General features: G+C 39.5%; 1 protein-coding gene across 1 annotated transcript in view; it reads right to left on the bottom strand.

Annotated features, from left to right (window-relative positions):
• The window catches only part of PLD5 (phospholipase D family member 5), a 164,371-nt gene extending 153,508 nt beyond the window's left edge, over window positions 1–10,863 (bottom strand). Inside the window, exon 1 of the mRNA XM_041404405.1 lies at window positions 10,678–10,863. Coding sequence (XP_041260339.1) covers window positions 10,678–10,863 — 186 coding nt within the window. The remainder of the gene's footprint in view (window positions 1–10,677) is intronic.
• Window positions 10,864–21,232: the final 10,369 nt, after the last annotated feature.

Below are 21,232 nucleotides of genomic sequence, written 5' to 3'. Positions count from 1 at the left end.
ACAATTCTTTAATAAGCAGGAAGAAGTTATGGAATGTACTGATTCAGGGCAAGAAAGAAAACAGTGTGCTGCCTGCCAATCCATTGGCTTGAAACCTTTGAAACACTTTGTTCCAAAGGCAATAGCAAATGGGCAGCACGGGGTATTTTTTTCATATTCCCATAGATATTCCAGTTTTTTACATCCTTTCTGTTCTATTAGGATAACTTCTGTTCTTCTGATGGCCCTGTGCTAACTGCAAAGTGTTCTCAAATAATTTATACAGCAATCAGCCTGATGATCCTGAGACTTAAATCTCAAGAAAAAGTGAAGATTCCAAGACATATTTTTCCTCCAGCTGCTTAGCATGAGATACTGAGCTTGGTTTTTAGCTCCAAATCCATGACAGCTGAGCTGATGTAGTCTTTACAGTCTTCTCTCAAGGAGCTCATATACAACTTGAATCCATAGTAATGAAGTCAATGGATCATGGTTTTGGAAGAAGATCAAACAGAAGTGCACAAGCTGCATTTAGGAAATAGTGTCACCTTAAACACCATTCTCAGAAGCAAATAGCCTCAGCTGAGGTAACGCCTGAAGTTTGTTCAGCCCATAAAGCATATTCCCTTAACAAAATAAAACCCTGCCTAGAAAAGATCAGTCATGAAAGTTAATGGACAGCAGCAGAATTTCTGTAACATGAAAAGCAGAGTAAGGCATGTTTATTGTGTCTGGAACTGCTGAAGACCTTATTAACTTTTACACATTCCTGTCTTTCAAAACAAATACAAATCTGCTCATTATGGCAGGCTTTTTACAGCATAAACTGGCTTTTAGAAAACTAAGTTAGAGTACAACCCCAAGTACATATGCCTGTCCTGCAGTAACAACAGGATCATGATCTTTAAGTTGGTCAGTATCACTATCTTGTCACTGCTCCACATTTGGTTCTGCCCCAAACAGTTAAAAATGCCTTGGGAAAATCCAGCCTATTTAATGTATCAGAATGCCAGGAATTATCTAAATCACTATTTGTTTTATTAGCAGCAATTCTCAAATACATAAGCTTTATTATTCCATTAAACATTTAATTACAACTGTAAATAAACATACATGAATAGCAACAAAAATAAAAATAGAATGACTGGTATTTATGAGCTGCAACAACTTTATCAGTTACAAAATAAGCTGCTGATTATGTTGACATCATGCAGCCAAAAATGAAACTTACTAAGCTCTCTCAAAATCTTGGTTTTAAGATGAGAAATTAACAAAATGCACTTTATTCACCTACAAATACTGCACATAGTGGATTTTACCTGTTGTGCAAAAGTGGGGAAAAGTTGGGAAATTTTTTTCATCTTCAGAGAGCAAGCCAAAGTAGAATTACTAAAAATACCACTCTGATATTTCTTTGTCCAGGGCTAGATACTATCTACACAGTCAAATTCACAGTGCATTGATCAAAACAAAAGAAGACAAATCCCTATAAAAATATTCAAATCCTATATTATATTTGGAAAGCCTTTATAAAAGTTAAAGAATTCTGAGGAGAAAATCCTATTAAGAAAAAAAAAATTAAACTAACTTTTGATGGATAAGCACTCCAGCAAACCCTAGGAATAATTTTCTAATCTAATAAAAAATATTTTCTGATTAAATCAGTTCACTTAAGAGGCACCAATGTATCACTCATTTCCTCTCTTCTCCCTCCTGAATTTCTGAGCTTCTCCCAACTCCCTCCACACATTTTTTAGCTGAGTGGCCACTCTGCCCACAAGCAACCGCAAGAAGCCCAGCATTTGTCACTTGAGGTGACAGTGGGTTAACTGCCTTCCCTTGAAACATAAATGACCAGGGAATCTGTGAGCACCTCATTTCTCAATGAATGGATAGCTGCATCCCCACCAGGCAAGGGAGCACCTAGGTACACACCCAGCTCATTTCTGCCACATGGGCAGGGAGATCTCAAGCAAGCAGCAGCACAAGTGCTGGATTTGGCTGCCCAGGGAACATGGATCCCAGAAGACACTTATTGTCTAGCAGAGATAGATCCTCAGGCAATCTACTTTTGTTCCCAGAAACTGTGAGGGGCAAGTTGAAAACAACTTGATTGTCCACTCAGACTACACAATCTTACAGATATTAGAGGACTGTCACTGCATGGGAAAATGAATGTTACACTTTTTCACTCTACCAGCTGTCACCTAGGAGTGCAAAATCTTTAAAAATTGCATCCAAATTTCATTTTAAGAAACCTCTTTTCAGACTCTGAAATACAATAGAGGAGCTATTTGGTGTATATAGATATATGGACCTTGTATGACATTAGCAGGGTGCCTATTTTTTTCCTCTCAGTAATAAAACTATAAAAAGGCATGGAAATCAGACCTGAAATAATGTTACAAAAAAAGCAAAGCAAGAGGTGGGCTGTTAGAAACCCACTTCTTGTGCCTCAAGAAAACATTCCATCAGGGGAGATAGATCTAGAGAGTCTACTGCCAATGCAGGACTTGTTCAGGAACAATGAAGAGTACATTATTTCCCATTGCGAACAGCAATAAAGCAAGGTTTATTAATCACTGGCATGAGCTGGCCAGTTGTTTCCATCCTTTTGATAGTCTGGTAAAGTTATCTTACCTTCAGTATTTTAGCATTCCTGCTTATGGAATGGAAGAAAGTCTAAGCTAAACACACAACCAGTCATAGCACGTAGCTTCTTTGGCATCGTCTACAGACGGTGAACTGATAGCATCTGTGAGGAGATATTCATGAAGCATAATTTGCCCAGTGTTATAAATACTGCCACTACCCTTAGGTGTGTTACAGTCAATGGTCAGCTACAAGACCAAATCACTGAAGACTGCAGAGTATTTAGTTGTGTAACAGACAAGGAGATTAAGCTGCAAGTTTCTGCAGCTCCTTTTTCAAAATGCTTAAACAAGGATGGTAAATGCTGTTAAAATAAACAATGACAGTAGCAAAAAACTAATTTGGATTTTCCTTAATTCTGGTAGCATTAGGACAAGCAAAGTAGGGGAAAGCACCTTTCCTATACATACACTGAAGTTAACATCTGGAAGAACTGTAGACTAAGATATATGGGGTTTTTTTCAGAAACCAGAAATCTTCATTTCTAAGAAGTCTTGAATGGGCTGAACTGAAATATAAATTAATTTCCTTATGCATATAGAAATTAATTTTAAGAGCAACTTTGAAACTTTATTGTGTATTCCTGTGCAACAACATAGTCAGACACTATAAATTAAGCTTGTTACAGCCAATGAGCCTCTCAAATATTTTAAATTTAGCTTTAGAGATTTGGACTTTGAAAGTGACTGATGTTGAAATCATCAGAACTAATGCGTTAAATTAATGCAATGTTGAATGGTTTTCTCATACACCAGAAAAAGAAGAGCTGCTCCTAGGATTAGTGTATTTGGTTTACATGGCTAGGTTTTGGGGGGCGAGGAGACACTGCAGAGGTGGCCTCTGTGAGACCACTGGCTGCCCCATGCAGGCCACTGCCAGTTCCAGCTGGCTCCATGACAAACCTGCTCTTTGCCAAAGCTGGACCCATCAATAGGACAGGCTGGTGCCTCTGTTGACAACACATATGAGTTAAAAAAAAAAAAAAAAAACCTGCTGTCTAGGAGCTATGGGAGAGGAGCAAGAAAAATGTGAGAGAAACAGTTCTGCAGATACCAAGGTCAGTGAAGGAGAACAGCAAGGAGGCACACCAGGTGCTGCAGCAGAGATTCTGCTGCTGCCCACAAAGAGAGCAGGCTGTCCCCCTGCAGTCCATGGAGAGCCACACCAGAGCAGGTAGAGCAGCTACGCACTGCAGCCCCTGCCAGAGCAGGTGGATGTGCTCTGAAGGAAGCTGTAGCCAGTGGAGAACCCACAAAGGAGCAGGAAGTGTAGTGCAGCCCATGGGAGGGCCCATGCTGGGGCAGTTAATTCCTGGAGTGCACCCCATAGAGAGGACCCACACTGGTAGTTTTTGAAGAGCTACAGCTTGTGTGGAGGACCCACACTGGAATAATTTGAGAGGGACTATATCCCATGGCAGGGATCCCCCACCACATCAGGGAACTGTGAAGAAGAAGGAGTGACAAAGTGTTATGAACTGACTACAGCCCCCATTTCCCAATACTCTGTGCCACTTAGGGGATTGAGGGGAAAGAGGTTGAAGATTCAGGAACAAAGGACTGAAGCTGAGCCTGGAAAAATATGGGGAGGAGAGAAGGCGATTTTAGTCTTATCCTTGTTTCTCACTATCCTATCCTATCCTATCTTGAATTGAAAGAGATGAAATTAATTTTCCCTAAGTTGGGTGTTTTGCCTGCAACAGTAATTGGTCATCTCTTCATCTTTATCTCAAGCTACAAGATTTTTTATCTCATGTTCTCCTCCTGTCCTGTTGAGGAGGGGGAGAGAGTGGCTTGGTGGGCAGCTGGCAGAAAACCAAGGTTAACCCACTGTGACTAAAAAGAGAAAAAAAAACTATTAAGTATCATATTTTCACTGCTTTGCAATACAAAATTACTTTTTTGTGTGGTAACTACAGTAACAAATTACATAACATTTGAAATTCCCCTTCCTTTTCAAAAGAAAACATTTTATATTTTTTCTCTCTAAAATGTTATTCAGTATCTCCCAACACTGCTCAATTATTTTGGTCCCCTTTTTCCACTTTTCTGAACATTTATTTTCTCTAATTATGTTTGTCTACAAAACATTACTGGAGAAAGACACCTGCAAGGAAATCAGCATTTGAACATAAAAATTCCCCTCCACACACAGTCTGTCAGCAGTGAAGTAAACTGCATGCTACTACTTCAGCAAGAGTCACAACTCATGCTAAGTACCACTGCTCCAGGCAGGCAATCCACATACCAGTCTCCTGTTGAGAAAAAGCCCAAATCCCTCTAACTCAATTGAGTTTGTTCCTTTGGTTTTAATGACAAAACCTAAATATAGATATCCATCTCCAGGACCAGACAGACATTTGGAATTATAATCTGCAACCACACCACCAAAAAGCTTCAAATATTGAAAACTAACTGTGTAGAACCCTCTGAATTGTCCCCATCTATGTACCTTCCTACATGGCACAAGCCATGCACTTTGGTATCTAACATTATTGCAGATGACAAATTATTTATACTTGCCTATTGCAAAAGATCTGACAACTGCACCAAGCACAGCATCGCTGGTCAGGGAGGCAGGGGATTGTGCTGCAGCCTGACCTCGAGTGCTGTGTGCAGCTCTGGGTGCCACAATATAAGAAAGAAATAAAGCTCCTAAAGTGAGTCCAAAGGAGGGCAACAAACATGGTGAAAGGCCTGGAGGGAAAGCCATAAAAAAGTGGCTGACGTTGCTTGATTGTCCAGCCTGGAGAAGACTGAGGAGAGACCCCACAGTCATCTACAAATTCCTCATGAGAGAAAGCAGAGGAGCAAGCTCTTTTCTCTGGTGACCAGCAACAGGACCTGAGGGAATGGCCGGAAGTTGTGTCAGGGAAGGTTTAGGTTGGATATTAGATAAAGGTTCTTCTCCCAGAGGGTGGCTGGACTGGAACTGGCTCCCCAGGGAAGTGGTCACAGCACCAGCCTGACAGAGTTCTACAAGTGTTTGGACAACACTCTCAGGTACTTGGTGTGATCCTTGGGGTGTCCTATGCTGGACCAGGAGTGGGACTCATAGATGATTCCTGTGAATCTCTTCCAAATCAGGATAGTCTGTGATTCTATGAACTCATTTAACTCAAAAGAAGACGTGTTTGCATTTACTTCAAGACTAGGGCTGTTTTGGGAATATGGGAATGTTTTTTGAATTCTGATTTATAACCTTGCATTATTCTTCCTTAAACTGAAGCCACTGCCACTGTCCAGCAACTGATTTGGCTTCACTGGGTTCTACTCCTGCTATGTGCTTTATATCAAGCTATGTCCACCTTCTTTGTTTAGGTATTGAAGACTATAGCTATGCACACAGTGTCTTCTGCATCCTTCTGGAGATTACAAATTTGTCTTCTGACATTTAACATTAGTGATAATTTTAATGCAGGAGCAGAAATGCACTTGGAAACTGTCCAATAAAGCTTTTGTTAAGGATTTCCAATATCATAAAAAAAAGAAGAGAAAAGCAAAAGCTGCCTAGCAGACTTACTAATTTTTGAATAATAAAAATTAATTGGCAAAATGGGATTTAGAATTTCAACTTTTATAAAGGTATTATGACAGGTGAATTAAAGCTGTATTTTATTTATTATTTGCTTGTGCACCTCTGAAAAATATTCTGGCTACGCTTGTCAGGCATTTTTGTAAACTGTCTTAAGCCTAACACTTGCATATTAGATATCTGCCTCTGCTGCCAAGTGACACTGCTATCCCTGTACCTCATGGCCACTTTTCTCCCTGGGCAGCAATGCTGCCAAAGGCATAGCAGTGTGCTGTCCAACAGCATCAACTGGTCAAATAACAGCAAGAGCACTTAGAATCGGAAAATCCCAACATTGCCCTTGGTGCTGATCAGATCCTCAATTTAAAAAACCCAAAAAATTATGCAATAATTGTCAATAACTTCTCTTAATTGTGATTCTTCAAAAATAACAGACTGAGGATTGCCAGGAAATAACACTGTCCTAATGTCAGGTCTCCCCAGAAGTTAGTTTTGGACCAGTTTCTTAAAAGAGAATTTTTTAAATCTTTTACCATAATTAAGCAAATAATTAAATTTAGACATTATTAGAGAAAGACTACCACTACATCCTTGAGAATGAATACTTGTATTTGTAAAAAACAAATATATGCTTGAAGCATTTCTCTTGTACCTTAGAAAGAAATCTGTTCAGTTTGAACCTTTTATTATCTAAAATTAAGTTCTCTATAATTCTTTGCTGAGGTACCAGGAAAGCAGCTATTCAATAACTGTCATTACTGTGGGATGCAGGGACATGATGGAGAGCTGCTGCAAATTAAACCAGACCCAATAACTCCTATCAGCCAAAGCTTACCACATGAGCTACTTTTTCCCAATCCCTACCTCCTCCTTTTACTCTTAATGAATTCACAATTAATTTAAAAAGGCACCAGACAAAGAGAAAGAAACAAACAAATTTTAAAAAACCCACTATGCAAAGAAGAATTTAAGAATATTTCACTCATCTGTTTTCTCCAACACTTCCAATACCAGGGAAACAATTTTACTAAGAGGCACAAGGAACTAGTTGAAGCAAATACATGGAATCTGAACAATTTCAGCTCTGCAGGAATTTCAGGCAAACATCACTAAGGCCACATCTACAGTTGGAGTTCCCCACATCTCTTGTAAATTCCTCCATTAACAGTATGGCTCTTCAGCACACTGGGTACAGCATGCATGTACCTGAGGCTTCACTTCAGCAAAAACTCCTCACTGGGCCTTCAAACATGTTGCAGCAAATTAATTTAATCTTAAATTCAGCATCTGAGTTCTCAAAAGAACAGAGGTGGGTTGTGTTCAAATCTTTTATAGTACAAGCTGTGTTGCTGCCACTTGGAAAAAGAAAACCCTACAAAATCAGCTAGCCAATGAGCCACACTATATTAAGATCCATTTGAAGAACAATTAATTAGCAAGACACCAGTAGGATGTTACAGATTTTTACTTCCTCTATGGTCAGCCAATAATTAAATATTGATCAGTTTTACAGAAACCAGATCATATTTGTGCATCTGAACTCGTCCTGTGCTTTCAGAAGAGATAAAACAGTTGAATTTTGAACCTCTTTACCATACTCTTGAATCTCTTTATCACAGTCCTCAACTTGACATCTGTATAAGAAAAAGCCTAAAACAAACCAAAAACCACAACACCAAACCCCACAACTTTGCTACAGTGTTGAGATCCGGAAACAAACTGTTTCTATATTTGAGAATCTTTTTACATAATTTGATACAAATTGGCTTCAGAAGATGTTTTTTAACTCATCAAACTGGATATGGATTAGTAAGTGTTGCACATGATTAAGTTAGGATATTCACTTCTACAAAAAGTCAGTATAAAATACCTACAGTGGCCTACAAGGTCTTACTGTAAGTAATGAACAAAATGTGCTGGCCCAATTTCATCCCTGCTTCAACAGAAATCAATTTAAGAAATCATTTCAATGAAGCAAAACTCAATCCCCTCCACAATACTGAAAGAGTACATGTGAAATTTCAAAATCTGTTCATGTGTACCTTGACTTGCACTCACTAGATACTCTATACCCCTCTTCTGCCTAGCCTGTCATTGTACAGCATCAAGTCTGTGATTACATACTTTTAAATTCAGTGCCTCCATGAATGCTCACTCCCTGGATTTTGATTTTCTTTGTAAGTTTCAAGTAACATGATTATCTCAGAGGGAGCTGTAATGAAATGTTATGCAAACTTTGTGAGGTGGATGGAGGATATGAATATCTTCATTATTGGCCATAAGCGATGGTATGCCAATGAGTATCCCATTCAAAATGAAGCATCTCAAAGTAATTGGTTTGTCTCCTGGAGTGGAAGAGTGGAGTGTAGGAAATAACTTCTCTTGCAAGAGAACACTCAAAACTCTCAAAATTTCATCTGAATACAAAAAATAACAACCTTGCTCTAAAACTGTATAAGCAAAATAGAATTTATAATTAAATAGACATTTCATTTATATTCATGCAATAGCCTATCTGTTAAACACTCATGAGTAATGCAGTTGCCTTAAACCATAAAAAAAGTATTTTCATGTATCTACCATTAGCATATCAGTGTACTTTGGGGTAGCCAAAATAAATGTAAATTAAATAAATATTTTATTGGAAGCAAGGGATATCAATGCTCCAATTTGTTTCACTTTGCATTGTTTAAATAGGCTGTGGGAGTAAAAATAACTGGATCAATGAGAGGGAAACCCCCAGAAGAACATGCATTACAGATTACAGAGAAAGCTTTTCACACAAATGCTGCAGGGATATTGAAGACTACTCTTGTGACAAAATACTGACTTAATAAAAATAATAATAACCCCCAGGAACAACAACAACCAAAAAAAAAAAAAAAAAAGGCAACAAAACCACACACAAAATAAAGGTTTTGCACTTTCAATCTTCAGGCAAGTTAAAGGCTATTTTCTTTCTTCCTGCTAATATTGTGGTAAGGTTTAATATAAAGGTATCTGACCATTCAGCTACCAGATATCAAACTGTTGACAGATTAATCCACCCTGCAATTAATAATTATTCATTTGATCACAGATATCAACATGTTAAAATCTGTTACAAAAGACACAGCTCAGATTTCTGTGCTTTCGATGTTTTAGTTGTACAAAGATAAGGCACTGACCTTTATTCTTGATTGACAATGGGAGAATACTTCAACTACAAGCTTACTACTGAAGCCTTGTCAGTGTGAAGAATCACAAAATTGTGTTAAAAGGCAGACAGAATTCAGTACCTTCCTCAACATTTGAAATGTGATCTTTCCAAAAGACCATCAGTTCTTGTCATTTCCCCGGAAGTATAAACAAGTCAAGTTTGAGATTTCACTAAGAGGGATAAAATACTCTCTGCAGGTTAGGGGGAAGAGAGGGTTACAGTCTATGAACTACTTGGTAAAGGACCTTCTTTCAGGTTTCCTCTACAAAGGACTCTACTATGCCATCTAGGATTTTCATGTAATAAAGACAATTTATCCTTCTTATCAGACCATTTCTATTCAAAGAGACTTGAGGTGGCTGTACCAGAAGAAATATTTTCCTGTACCTCTTGAAGTCAATGTGACTGTGATTGCAAATTACTCACTAATGTAAAGAACAGCAGACTGTTGCATTATGCAAGCCCATCCACATTCTTTTGCATCCCTGTAAATGCAGCTACTTCCCTGTCTTGATTGTACTGTACACTCTAACAATGGGTTTCACCTAATAAGCTATTCAGGAAACTTACATAGCATGCAGGTCATCTCAATCCATTTCCTTGCTGTTACAAGTAACATGAAGAATGCTTTCAAACATCATCTGAGACAGGAACACTTTGAAGCACCTTAAATTCTCATAAAATATTCACTAGAGCTATCCACAATATCAGTCTTATTGTGGCCTCAAACACAGTTAAGTCATGTACTACTGCTGCAGCAAGAAAAGTCTTGAAGGAAATCTCTACCCCACATAGGTAGAGCATGTTCAAAGTCCCATGCATGGAGAAGGAAAAGATGGGGGAGGGGGAGGATGAAAATCACATCTAAAATTAAAAACAAAACAAACAAACAAAAACCCAACCACCAGTTCTTTTAGCTATTCTAGAACTGCATTATAATCACCGTGAGATAAATGTTCTAACCTCCATCTGCACCATCCCAATCTTTTTCCTCCCACATCAGTGCTGAATTTGCTGGAGTAGAAGAAGGAATCATCCAAGAATGTTAAAAAATATTTCCAGTTAGAAGGATACTTGTAAGTAGCTTGGAACAGTACTGACATCCCATTTATCCCAGATCTGACCACTATGGGACCTCTAAATAGCTCCTTTCTCTATCATTTGGGAAATGCCATGCCCAACTACTGGAGCAACACTTTTCTTCTGGAGTCCCAGCTGACAGATAGCCTAACAGAGTACATAGACAGAGGTCCAGAAATAAAAATAATAATAAAAAAATCTTAAAAAGTGGGGGGATAAAGAAGCTGGCTTACGTGCTCCAGTTTGTCTTTCCTCCTCAGCCAGACACTGGCACTGTAGTCCTGCTGCTTGACAGTGCTGTAGAAGTTCGCACCTACTCTGGTGAGGCTTGGGGAAGGCTCCCTGGGTCTGCTCTTCAGCCTCATCTGCTCGAAGCCCTCATGGGGGGATGAGGAGAGCCAGTCATGCCTGACTTCCATCTTGACATGACAAGGCAAAGTCCAAGGGGAAAAAATCAGAAGAAATCAAGAAATTAAGAGGTACTAAACGAAGATGGTCCAAAAAGGGACAGAATGGGAGAAGAAGAAAGAGAAGGAAATCAAAAAAACCCTTAAAACCAGAAAATGGTAAGAGAAGGGGGAGACAAGCAGAGATAAGGTAGGAGTGGAGGGAGAAAGAAAGGAAGGCTGCAGGTACGAGAGAGGAGCGGGCTGGGGAGAGATGAAGGGGCACTCGGGAAAGAAGACGCTCCAAGATGCCGCTGCTTGTTGCCCTGGCCGCCAGGAAGCTGCAGTCCAGGACCGACGCAGCGGGAAGCGGCAGCCTGCGGCTCTGCCCGGGACGGAGGCGAGGGGCGGCGCGGCCCCGGCAGCCGAGGCCGGGCGGGGCTGCCGCCTCCAGCCCGCCTGCAGGTTGGCGCAGTGGAGGGGCCGCCGCCCGCCTGGGGATGAGCCCGGCTCCTCCCCCGCCTCCCCTCCCCGCAGCCACCTTCGGGGGAGCAGCCAGCGGCACGGGAGAGCCCCTTCCTTTTGACAGGAGCTGCCGCCGCCCTCCTGGGGCCCCCCGTACCCCTGGGGAAGTTGTCTCGTCTGCTCTCCCCTCGTCCCGGCGGCACCGACCCGCCCGCAGCCCGCCGAGGGCTGGGCGGCCGCTTGCCACTCCCTCTCCTGGAAGCCTTTGTCCGATCTCCCCACGGCGGAGCTCCCGGGGCCGCCGCCCGCTGCCCTGCCCAGCCCATCCCGGGGTGGGCTGTGCCCCTCACGCCGCCCGGCCCCGCCGCGGCCAGCGGGGGATGCGGGGCTGCGGCCGCCGGGGCCACCGCCGGGCCTCTCCCGCAGCACCTCGCCGTCACCGCGTCCCCTCCCTCCCTGGGCAGGGGCTCACGGTTCTCTCGGGCGTAACCAGACCGAGCTGCCGGCCCTTTCGCCGGGGCAGCCAGGAGCGCACTTCGCCTGACCAGAAGGAGAAAGCCCTGGCTCGGCTCCGGTCCGGGTCCGAGTCCCGCTTGGAAGCCCCCGCCGCCGCAGCGGCTCAGCCGGCACCAGACCTCAGGAATCGAACCTCTTCTGTGGTCCCGATGGACAGGGTCGCTGGGATGCCCACATTCGTAGATCCCTGGCATCTAGGATTTCTCTCATAAAATAAAAAGACCTTCTAGGGTGGTTTCTATAGTCCGCTGCCACCTCTTTTAGTAGAAGTTGATGTGTGTTGCTATTTAGCTCAAACGTGTTTCAGCAGAAAAAAGGACTTTCCTTTTTCACACTATGAAAAGCCACCTCGCTAACTGCCCACACACTCTGTAAAGCTATATTAGGTATAGACAAGAAAACTTTCTCACACTGCGTATCAAGAAATATTTACTGGAGCTCAGAACAACATTTCAGTTTCCTGGTCAATATTTGTCATGGGGCAAGTGTTTGCATATATTCCAGTCTTTTGGAAATAAGTGACTCTGAGTATGTATGACTGATACATCAGCATCTGCAGATTTTTTTTTTCCCCCTGCTACACAACTACACTGATGTCGCTATTCTGATAAAGGGATGCTGAACTAGAGGTCTACACTCGAATGCAGTTAACTGATAATAGCTTTTGAATGGTAAAGAAGTTCAACCAGACAAATTTCTGCGAAAATTACAGAGGAGCCCTCTGCTAATCACTTGATCTACAGAGTGCTACTTCCATCTGATGAAAAAGTAAATTTAAAATATCCTTATGATTAGATTTAAGGTTTATTACTGTAAAATAACAACCAGAAACCAGACAGATAATTAATTTTTTTCCTGTCAAGATTCTAAAGATAAGGCAAAACTCACATCACAACTCATAATTGAGGATTATTTATAATAGATAATAGTAGTATATTTGTGAAATACTGGAAAAATAAACTCAACAGTAGCAGAGGTTTGATAGGAACATAAATTACAGCATCTTCCTCTAAAACTAGAAACACAATTTCAAAATCCTTACCTAAATAATACTACAAAAATGAATGTAACAAAATGCTAACAACCAGAACCATCAATATTATATACTTTTCACTCACCAGTATAAAGGACTTGTAGTTTTCTTTCTATTAACTTTCTAGTTTCTTCAGTTAGGAAATGTAGGTATTTCCAGGATTGTCAATACAGCCTCAAAACACCTGGATCAAGAAAGAGACCTATGTGATCCTGCTGCATGCAGGACACACTGGAAGGCACTGAGATTTAATGTATGGCACATCTCAGCTGCAGCAGTTTTAAGCTCACGCAGAATAACTTGATTAGAGATCTGCTGAACTGAACTTGAGCTGCAGATGCCCATTTAGGAATTCTGTATGCTCATACATGCACCTATTCCCAAAGGACTGGAATAAATGCATACATTCAGTCAGAAGAAAGGAAAAGAAGGGAAAACAAAAGATCCTCTTTGTTTCTTCAAATATATAATATCCCAACAGGTGTACGTATACATACATGTATATACAGCGTTCTTAGAAAACTGCATGTGCAATAAATCAGGAGAGCCTGCTTTATGCTGCTTTTGGGTAAGAATTTTCACATTGTTTCTCTAGCAGTACATGAAGCACTTCAACCTTTTCTTCATCCTTCTGATCTTTCTTAGTTTTGCTCCTTGCAAATATTCATAAAGAAGTTGTTAATGTCGCTTTGAAGTTGCCACCTGCTTTGCCCCCCATCCCTTAATACTGTAACAGAATCAATGTGCCACTGTACTTGAGTACAAGGCATTGTCTTATTCCCCCATATGTACTGCATTAAGGCTTTTTAGTTAGCTATTGGGTAGGGTTAATTTATCCTACCTTCCCTAGCTGCACTACCAGCAGACCTTCTCAACTGCCAGAGGAACGTCTTTCTGCCTATCCAGGACAGCCAGATAATGGAGTTCTAAAGTTGCTTTTAGTCTCTAGGCTATAAAGAGAGAGTTTGCTCCTCTTTCCAAACACCCTCTTTGACATGTAGGTGTGCTGCTTTCTACTACTACTACTGCCAACATTATTATTATCTCAGTCCTACTCTCACTAGGAATAAGAGAGAAAAGGCAAAAAAAGAAGCCTGGAAAAAGTCTGTTAAAATCGTGCGAACAAGCTATGCTTGCTAAGCCTTTCTTGCTTGCTGACCCCAAGCAGAAAAGATTTCTAGTGGGAAAACATAATCTAATGACTGTAAATTATTGTGTTTTCATAAAAATTTTACTCAGGCAAAGTAATAAGCTAAGAATACAATGTCAGTCCCTAGTGAATACATGGTCATTAATCTAATTTGAAAAGAGTAAAGAACTGTTTTCCAGATTTCGCATTCCAGTTTATTTCCAGGTTAGATCTATGCAATCCCCCCCCCCAGTTTTGTTCAAACAACCACAAGCATATCAACCAACTTAATTCAAAGATAATTCAACTCATTAAAATTCAATCAGTTCTGTAGTAGATAAGCAATTCCAATTGGCTGTATGAGCTGGATTAAACTGCTGTCTTTCTCTTCCACGCAATTTTCAGAATTATCCAAACACCTGCTCCTGTCAAGGCCCTTTGCTTCCATGCCCAGATGACTACAGCAGCAAGGATGACTGAAATTACAAACATCACACTTATATAATTAGCAATAGATGCAAGTCATGCGTATCATTCATTATATGATTTTACCTTACCATGGTTCAGGCTACAGTTTTCTTCAATTCGCTGCCCATCTTATCAAGATTCAGAGGAACTCATTTAAAGCAATCTACAGAATTTTCCATTTTCTATACCAACAGGATGAATGCTGTAGGGGGCAGAGTTAACTCAGGCCAATACAAAGAAAATTAGGATATAAGTGGAAACATGTAGGTAGGGCTTCAACAGATTTACTTTTTTAAAAAGACAGCTTCTATTTCTTCCAAAAGTCTTATCTAGATAAGTTTTAAAGGACCTCTTCCCTGTGCTCCAGCTTTTTAAACACATTTTTTTTTAAATGAAGGGGTTCTAGCAATTCAACATATTTACAAGAACCTTAGACATTTTATCAGCAAATGGCATATACTTAAAACTATAAAAACTCCTATAGCAAAACTTTATTTTTGTTGCATAGCAATACTTGCATGCATGCACCTGTAATAGATTCAAAGCCTCCTTACAAAGTACTAATTTCTAATGCAGAGCTGGGCTGCACACAAGCACTGACCCACTTTTTAGAATGTACCACACCTGACCAAAACAGCAGGCAGGAATTGCCTTGCAGGCTTCAGCTGCTGTCCAGTCAGAGGGCTGTGACTGACACCAGCTCCAGTAGCAGTGCTGGGCCAGGCAGCCAGGTGGGAAGGGAACTGTCACCTGCTTACCCAGCTCAGCCTAATTTGCTTTCTCATCTAGGTATTGACAAAAACACTCAAATGGGCAGATCTTTTTAACCTCCCAGTAACACTGGCCTGTTACAGATTAAATTAATCATCTTTCAAACAGTTTTTAGACTTACCAAAACACCAGCTCCTTCCTAGCTCCCCTAATTCATCAGCCTACAAAGAAAAACCCATTGCAGCAAGCTGTTTTCTCTATGCTGATATACTGGCCATGTCTCCAAGCCTATCTGCTACTACATCCTGGAAGCAGCTGCCTATCATTGACACATGGGTTTGCAAAAGGGAAGGACCAGAGAGGGGAAAATAAAAGAAAGAAAAAAGAGATTTTTTTTTTCCCCCTATAGTGCAATGCCCTACTGAGCCAAGCACAAGGTCAGAATAGTAAAAGTCACTAGATGTGCAGTAGGAAAAAAGTAAGAAAAAAGCTATACTGCTACATTGAGATTTATAAATAATTTGTGCATTGTTTCTTTGTCAAATCCTATGCAGCACAATATGAAACCTTTATACCTTTATCTTCAATTTTTGGACAAGAACTGCAGCTAGAAGTATGAAATGGGAGGGTCAAATCAAAAGTTAAGGGGAAATTTTGGAGTTGGAGGTGCTTCAGATTTCAGGTTATGAACACATCAGACACCTACCTCAGAAATAACATGGAAACATCATCTAATACTGATAATGTTCCCTGCTTTAGCCCTCCCTTTCTGAATTCAACTATTAACCAAACTCTTCTGTGTCTCTTGCATGAAATTTTAACCTCAAACTCTTTCTTCTTTTCATGATCTCTCATTCAAAATAAACAAAAATCAGCAACAAACAAAAAAATCCTAAACCCCAAACAAACACAACAAAACCCCCACAAAAAACCACACATAACAAACATAACAAACCCTAACACATAACAACCATGTGTTAGGAACGTCTTTAGTCTTGAGACATCTCTTGTCTGTCAGATTTAGTTGAAATAAAGCATGTCCCAGAACACAGTCTGGGATTGATAGACAAATAGTAGAATTACATAAACTTTGTTTGCTTTAGAAACCAAATAAAAAATACCTGAGGCATCAACTAATCCATCTTCCATTTGAAACAAATGTTATTCTGTAAGTATCATCAAAATATCCACTTCACCTAGAACACCAAGCCTAGAATGTTTCTCCTGTGGCCTCCTTTTATCTCCATCTAACTTAAGAGGCTGCTAAACTGGTCCCTTGGATCTGTCATGAGCTGCATGGATACCAGCATGGACTGGGACACTCTCACTTTCACTAGGGATTGTGAGATAATATATATCTTCTATCTCAAACCAAATTCTGCCTTTGCCCTTTCCACTCTCCTTCATCCCTTCCCCCACACCCAAACATACATTGCTGAAGAACACTTTCAGTTCTGGGCCTCAATAATCTTATCCAGACAAGATTTCATTTTGCACCTTAAAATAATATTCATTAGTGGTATACTTACTAACTGGGCCGAATTCTGTCCTCTATTCCACCTCTATGTCCCCACCGGAGTCATGAAACAAAAATAATTGTATAATGAACCTGTGACCAAGGGGCAAAATTTGGCCTACATTTGTTTAAAATAAATCTCCAGCAAGTAATAGGTGCTCACTTACCGGGAGAATGAGACTCTTTACATTTGTGGGAAGGGTCCTGTTTTTTTTTTTTTTGTCTGTTTACTGGGCAGGTTCACATCTATCTCAGCTTGGGTTTTTCATGCTGAATTTATCTGGTTGGTGCAGCTAAGTGCAATAAGCAGAATTCTGACAAGATCGGAGCTCTCAAGGAGTCTTGCTCTGAAGTGAGTTGTTGAAATTGTTCCAGAGAAGTGGCAGTCAGCAGACAAAAAACTGTAAAGGACAATGTTTTTAACAATTGTTCAGGGATAGAGGAATGCTTTTTCCCTTCTATTTTCAACACATACATAATTTTTTGTTGATAACAAGGGATATATTCTCTACATCTGCATAATTTGAGATGTAGGGAGGAACAGGAGAGAAAAAATTGAACAACCTTAGAATCATAGAATCATTAAGGTTGGAAAAGATCTCTAAAATAATTGAATCAAACCTTTAACACTTTGTTCACCAATTAACTATATCCCCAAGTGTCCCATCCACACGCCTTTTGAATACTTCCAGGTATGGTGATTCTGCCACTTCCCTGAGCAGTCTGTCCCAATGCCTGAATGCTACTACATAAATTTTAAAAAAAAGTATGTAGAGAAAATAAAGAAACTTCAATTAGGGTATGGGGAAAGTAAAACAAAGAGAAGGAAACATTAGTGAATATTCTTTTGAGGATGGATGGGTAGGGCAGTGTAAGGAAAGAACAGGCTCTAACATTAACTCTCTGAAATCTCATATAAGTATATTCTCACAAGGATTAATACGGTGCAAAGAAAGAAATGTATTTCAAAAAGAACAAAATAGCACAAAGACTTCTCTTTTTTTTTTTTTTAAATAGCAGAGTATCTCTGTAGTGTATGTTTCCACTTACTCAGCAAAATTTTCAGCACAAAAGGTATTAAAACAGGAACTATCCAAAGACATATAAGACATTTTTTACTTACAAAATATTTTTATACCATAAAAAGTATACTTTCAAATAATCCTAACTTTTTTAACACAGAAATTTAATTTTCAATATATTCTGCCTAATTTTTGAAGATATTACTCTGAACTTAAGAGAATTACCTAAATTTTAACTGCCATTTGGAAATTAGCTCCAAACTTTCTAAATAACATCAAACTGCAAGCTACACTATCAGAAGCTTTAACACAACGTGTTTTCTAACTGCAAAAAAACTTAGAAAACTTAGAAAAAATGATTTATCTGCATTTGTGCCATCCTGTGTACTGTAAATACAGTTGATTTAAAACATTTTTCACTGAAGGGTTTATAAGCATTTGGATGGTGGCTTCCAGTGAGATACAGGTGAAATGGTCATTATTTGCTGAAATATTTTTCACTGAGAGAAAGCAGAAAGTTATGTCGCAAAAGACATTTCTTCGCCACAAGAGTTATGTTGTGTTGCATCAGACATCAGACTTCCTTGTGTGACCAGAAAGATGTTTATTGGTGTGACAGCACCTAAAATAAGATAAAATAAGATCCACGAGGCAATATGACACATATTCTTTGACTACAAGCTTATCCTTGTTCCATGGCCCAACTGATCTGACAGCATTTGGGGTCGTTGTGCTTGAATAAGACCAGCTACACACAGAAGAGCAAAGTTGGAGGACAATGTTCTCACATGGTTGGTGCAAGAAAGAAGAATTGACTGTGGCAGCCTGAATTTAGAGTGGTTTGAGTTACAGAGAATTATGTCCTTACAAATGAATGTATTTCATATAAAGCTTGACTGACACAGAAGATTGCCTACATGATTAACACTTCAGGACAAGTTTTCTAAAGGTTATTATTAATCAGTGCCCAGCATACTTTATAGCTCAGGTACAATATAAAAAAATTACAGACACTGTCTCGTTCACATTTGCTGTGACAGAGATCTTGGGATGCTTTGTACAAGGTTTTGCATAGATATATTATAAGTGATACTCTCTGCCTCTTGAGCTTTCTATCTGAATAAACAAGTCAGAGATCAGAGAAAGAAAGGAAGCAGTTATTCCATTTTAGCAGATAAAATCTGAGATACAAAGAAGACATGCCAAAATTTATTAAGTGGTCTGTAAAAGACCTAAAGATTGAGATAAGACCTCCTGGAATTCATTCCACTCCTTAGCCAAAAAATGCACCATGGTTTTGTGCTAATGATTACACACTACAGAGGAAATTTCAGCCCAGTGGTTATGCAGTAAAGGTTTTCACTGTTTCTCTACTATGGCTTTGCTAACATAAGTACCAGCAAGGGTGTTGAAAATACCATAGATGTGCTGTCAAACAGGTATAGCCTCAACAGGACTTGGCAAATTCATTATGTGATGTTGACAGCTGCATTACGAACTCCTGATTACTTTACAACCCTGATGCTATTTCACAAAGTAACACAGAGTGAAGGAGAATTAAGGTACAGAAAAACAAAAATGCAGAATATGTCAACTGTTATTTGAAGGAGGTTGAAATGAATAACTACTATTGGTGCCAAATGCTAACAGGAAAAAACCCACTTGTAATAAGATGGTGATAAAAAGCAAGCAATGTGTACTAGTTTGTGGATTGTAAAAATACAAGGAAAAAATAAAATTTCTCAGGAAAGTGCATCTACCTTGACAACAAAAATGAAGTGGATTCCTAGCACAAAAAGATTTACAGCTAGAGGGCTAGAGGGGTTTTTTACCAAAATAAATTAGCACAAAGGAGGCAACAAATGCAAATACCAACAGTCAGGGTTAGGTTTTTCATTGGTATAGATCTCCTCATCTGGCTCAGCTTTGTTTGTTGATTTTACTGGGGACATGAGTCAAAGCTGCCAATATTCTGTCTCTTTTTCACCTCAAGAAGCAGTAGTTGAAGATTGAAACATATATGTGTATAGTGTATCACATGAAATGAGAAAAATGGGGAAGGATGAATGATGTAGACTTCTTCTCTGCCCTAAAACTAGTTTTCTTCCTCATACATATATTTCTGCTACATTTAACATATTCAAAAGGGGACATGGTGGAGCTGGCCAGAAAATCTGTTGGTTCATACTTAATTCTATCCATCTGAATATGCACTGATTGTGCAGTTGTGTTAATGTGACCAAAGTGACCAACACTTTGCTGAATCATTGATGACTATGGTTCAGAAAGGACTGAATCTGTCTGAGATCCTTGGGATATAGGATAGTCTTACTTTCCATAAACTTCTGGGGTCAGATTAGCATAAATAGACACACTACATTTGCCTTTAGAGCCACAGCTTCAAAGAAACACTCTTAGCTCATCCTCACTTTGCTGTACCCTCACTGGGAGATTGTACTGGAAGACAAAAGCTGAGTGAGGGAGCATGGATATTATCTCTGCAAGCAGTGCTTCCTGCATCGTACCATATGGTTAGGCCCTTGTATGCAGAGCCAGGCAGAATCGCCATAGCTCCAACCTAACATAGCCACATGTAAAACATGTGATGTGTGCTCCTGCTGACTTTGCTGACTTCTGATTTTCTGACACAAAATGTGTTTTGTTCTAATAAAATCCACAGGAAATGTATTCTAAGGGAAGAGTTCATTTCCCTCATAAACACTCTCGATAGCTTAAACCAAATCATCTTGAAATATTAAAATCCCTGTGAAGTCAGAAAACTGGCAAAGGAGGGACTGCAATCACCACAGTTTGTGTACTCTGCTTTAGAAAGGAAAAAATCCTTAAAATTAAAAATAATTAGAACTTTTTTCAAAGTCGAATTTTGATCATCTGTAAAGCCTGGAAATTACTGTAAATGTTCAAGCTATTGAATGTTGAGGTATGTATTACCCTTTCCTGAAAATTGTTGTGGCACATATGATCCCTTTTTATACTGCACAAGAAGGATTCATATAATCCCTAGATGCGTCACTGAGATTTTTTTCATGCAGAAAACATTTGCAATTGTGACAGTCCTGAGGAAAAGGTAGAAAAAATTGATGCAGTGTAAGGTATCTTAGTATTTAGTAGGTATACTGGCTTGTTGCTGTTTGTTTTCCAGTTAATTTGCAGTACTCAACTTCCCTTCTGCAAAGTATTTAATTACCCTTATGTAATGAAAGTTAGAAGCTGAAAAACCTGAAGCAGTTACATAAATGCTTAAACCCATCAACCAAATTTATCAGGTGTTCTAGAATTTACCAATTCAAATTCTTGAAAAATTATAGAAAATCAAAGTAAGGCCACTTTAGGGATCCTCTTTTAAGAGCTTTAATATGCTCCATGCTTTGGTAGAGAAGTAGAATTTACAAGGGATTGATTTTGTACCAGGAATGTGCTTCCTCCTTTCTTGTAAAAATCCATCCACAACTGACCATGTTGTACTTCCCATTCACACAGTTTGCTCATTATGTACTTCTCAGAGCTCACATGAAATTCTA

The sequence above is a fragment of the Onychostruthus taczanowskii genome, unplaced genomic scaffold, assembly GCF_017590055.1.
Source record: "Onychostruthus taczanowskii isolate IOZ18803 unplaced genomic scaffold, ASM1759005v1 scaffold21, whole genome shotgun sequence".
NCBI classification, from domain to species: domain Eukaryota; kingdom Metazoa; phylum Chordata; class Aves; order Passeriformes; family Passeridae; genus Onychostruthus; species Onychostruthus taczanowskii.
The sequence above is the reverse complement of the archived record's forward strand: the minus strand, read 5'-3'. Positions and strand labels throughout refer to the sequence as shown.